General features: G+C 31.9%; 1 protein-coding gene across 1 annotated transcript in view; it reads right to left on the bottom strand.

Annotated features, from left to right (window-relative positions):
- The window catches only part of LOC106878432 (trans-Golgi network integral membrane protein 2), a 17,311-nt gene continuing 15,836 nt past the window's right edge, over positions 1 to 1,475 (bottom strand). The window contains exon 7 of the mRNA XM_052968043.1: positions 1 to 512. Coding sequence (XP_052824003.1) covers positions 369 to 512 — 144 coding nt within the window. The 3' untranslated portion in view covers positions 1 to 368. The remainder of the gene's footprint in view (positions 513 to 1,475) is intronic.

Here is a 1,475-nt window from a genome sequence, read left to right on the forward strand (position 1 = left end):
TAATTATAATAAAATTGTTTGGAAACAGAAATAGGAATCCAAATGAAAAGCCACAAATAATTTATTTGTATACTTCACAATGTATTTGAAATTTAATTCAACTAAAACAGGAAAGAGAATAGATTTAGAGTACTTGTTAACTCTTGTAAAACTGAAATGAAACTCAAACAAGTTTTAAAAAGGTGGTAATAGTTTCAGGAAAAAGAAAAATGTTAGTTTTTACACAGTATGAGAACAAAAAATCTGGTGAATGGATTAGTGGTGAATTGGATTTAAAAAAAAAAAAAAAAAAAAAATGTTGAAAATTGTCAGTATGAAAAAAAATATATATATATACCAAATTACTCAATATATAAAAAAAATTAATTTTAATATATATAATTCTGTGCAGTTGTTGACTTATCTAAAGAAACCATTACATCATCAACATTAGTTTGCAGTTTCTTATATTCATTAGCATTTGGCCGCCGACCACGTTTCTGGTTTCGCCCTTCTATGATGAACGCAATGATCTAGAAAAAGATAATAATTTTGTTGGTAATAGCTACAAGTATAATAATAATGGTTTCAAATTTTGCCAAAAGGGTAGCAGTTTTGGGGAAAGGGATGAGTCGATTACATTGACCCCAGTGTTTAACTCGTACTTATTTTATCAACCCCAAAAAGATGAAAGGCAAAGTTGGCCTCAGCGGAATTTGAACTCAAAATGTAGCGACGGGTGAAATACTGCTAAGCATTTCATCTGGCATGCAAACAGTTCTGCCATCTATAATGATAATATTAACGGTTTCAAATTTTGGCACAAAGTCAGGAATTATTTTATCGGCACCAAAAGGATGAAAGGCAAAGTTGACCAAAATGGAATTTAAACTCATATTGTAAAGACAGACGAAATGTCGCTAAGCATTTTTCCTGGCATGCTAACGATTCTGCCAGCTCACTACCTTAATAATAATAACAAAAAAGAGATTATGAGTGCTCACAATTTTTTTTTTTAATTTCTTTTAGCAATAAACATCTCCTTTTACAGAAGAGACCATTTAATCATAAGCAAAACATAAGACAAAAGGTATGGGTTGGATGGTTTGAGAGGAGCTGGCAAGCCTGATGATTGCACCGAGCTTCACTGTCTGCTTTGACATAGTTTTTACAGCTGGATGTGCTTCCAAGACAATGATATATCATCATCATCATTTTAACATTCAATTTTCCAGTGCTTACATAAACTGGATGGAGTTTGAGGTTATTGATCCCTTCCTGTCACCAGCCCTCACCAGTTTTCAAACAAAGTAATATTTCTCCTTGGCTAGACATGTTCTTACAGTAAATTGGAAATATATGAGATTGCCTGCATGACAGTGACACTCATTTACAATTATCACACAATGTCAAGACAAGGAGACACAAACACATATGCATACACATTTTGTCTGTCTGTATGTATGCATGTATATATATATATATATATATATATA

The sequence above is a fragment of the Octopus bimaculoides genome, chromosome 5 (genome assembly GCF_001194135.2).
Source record: "Octopus bimaculoides isolate UCB-OBI-ISO-001 chromosome 5, ASM119413v2, whole genome shotgun sequence".
Lineage (NCBI taxonomy): Eukaryota > Metazoa > Mollusca > Cephalopoda > Octopoda > Octopodidae > Octopus > Octopus bimaculoides.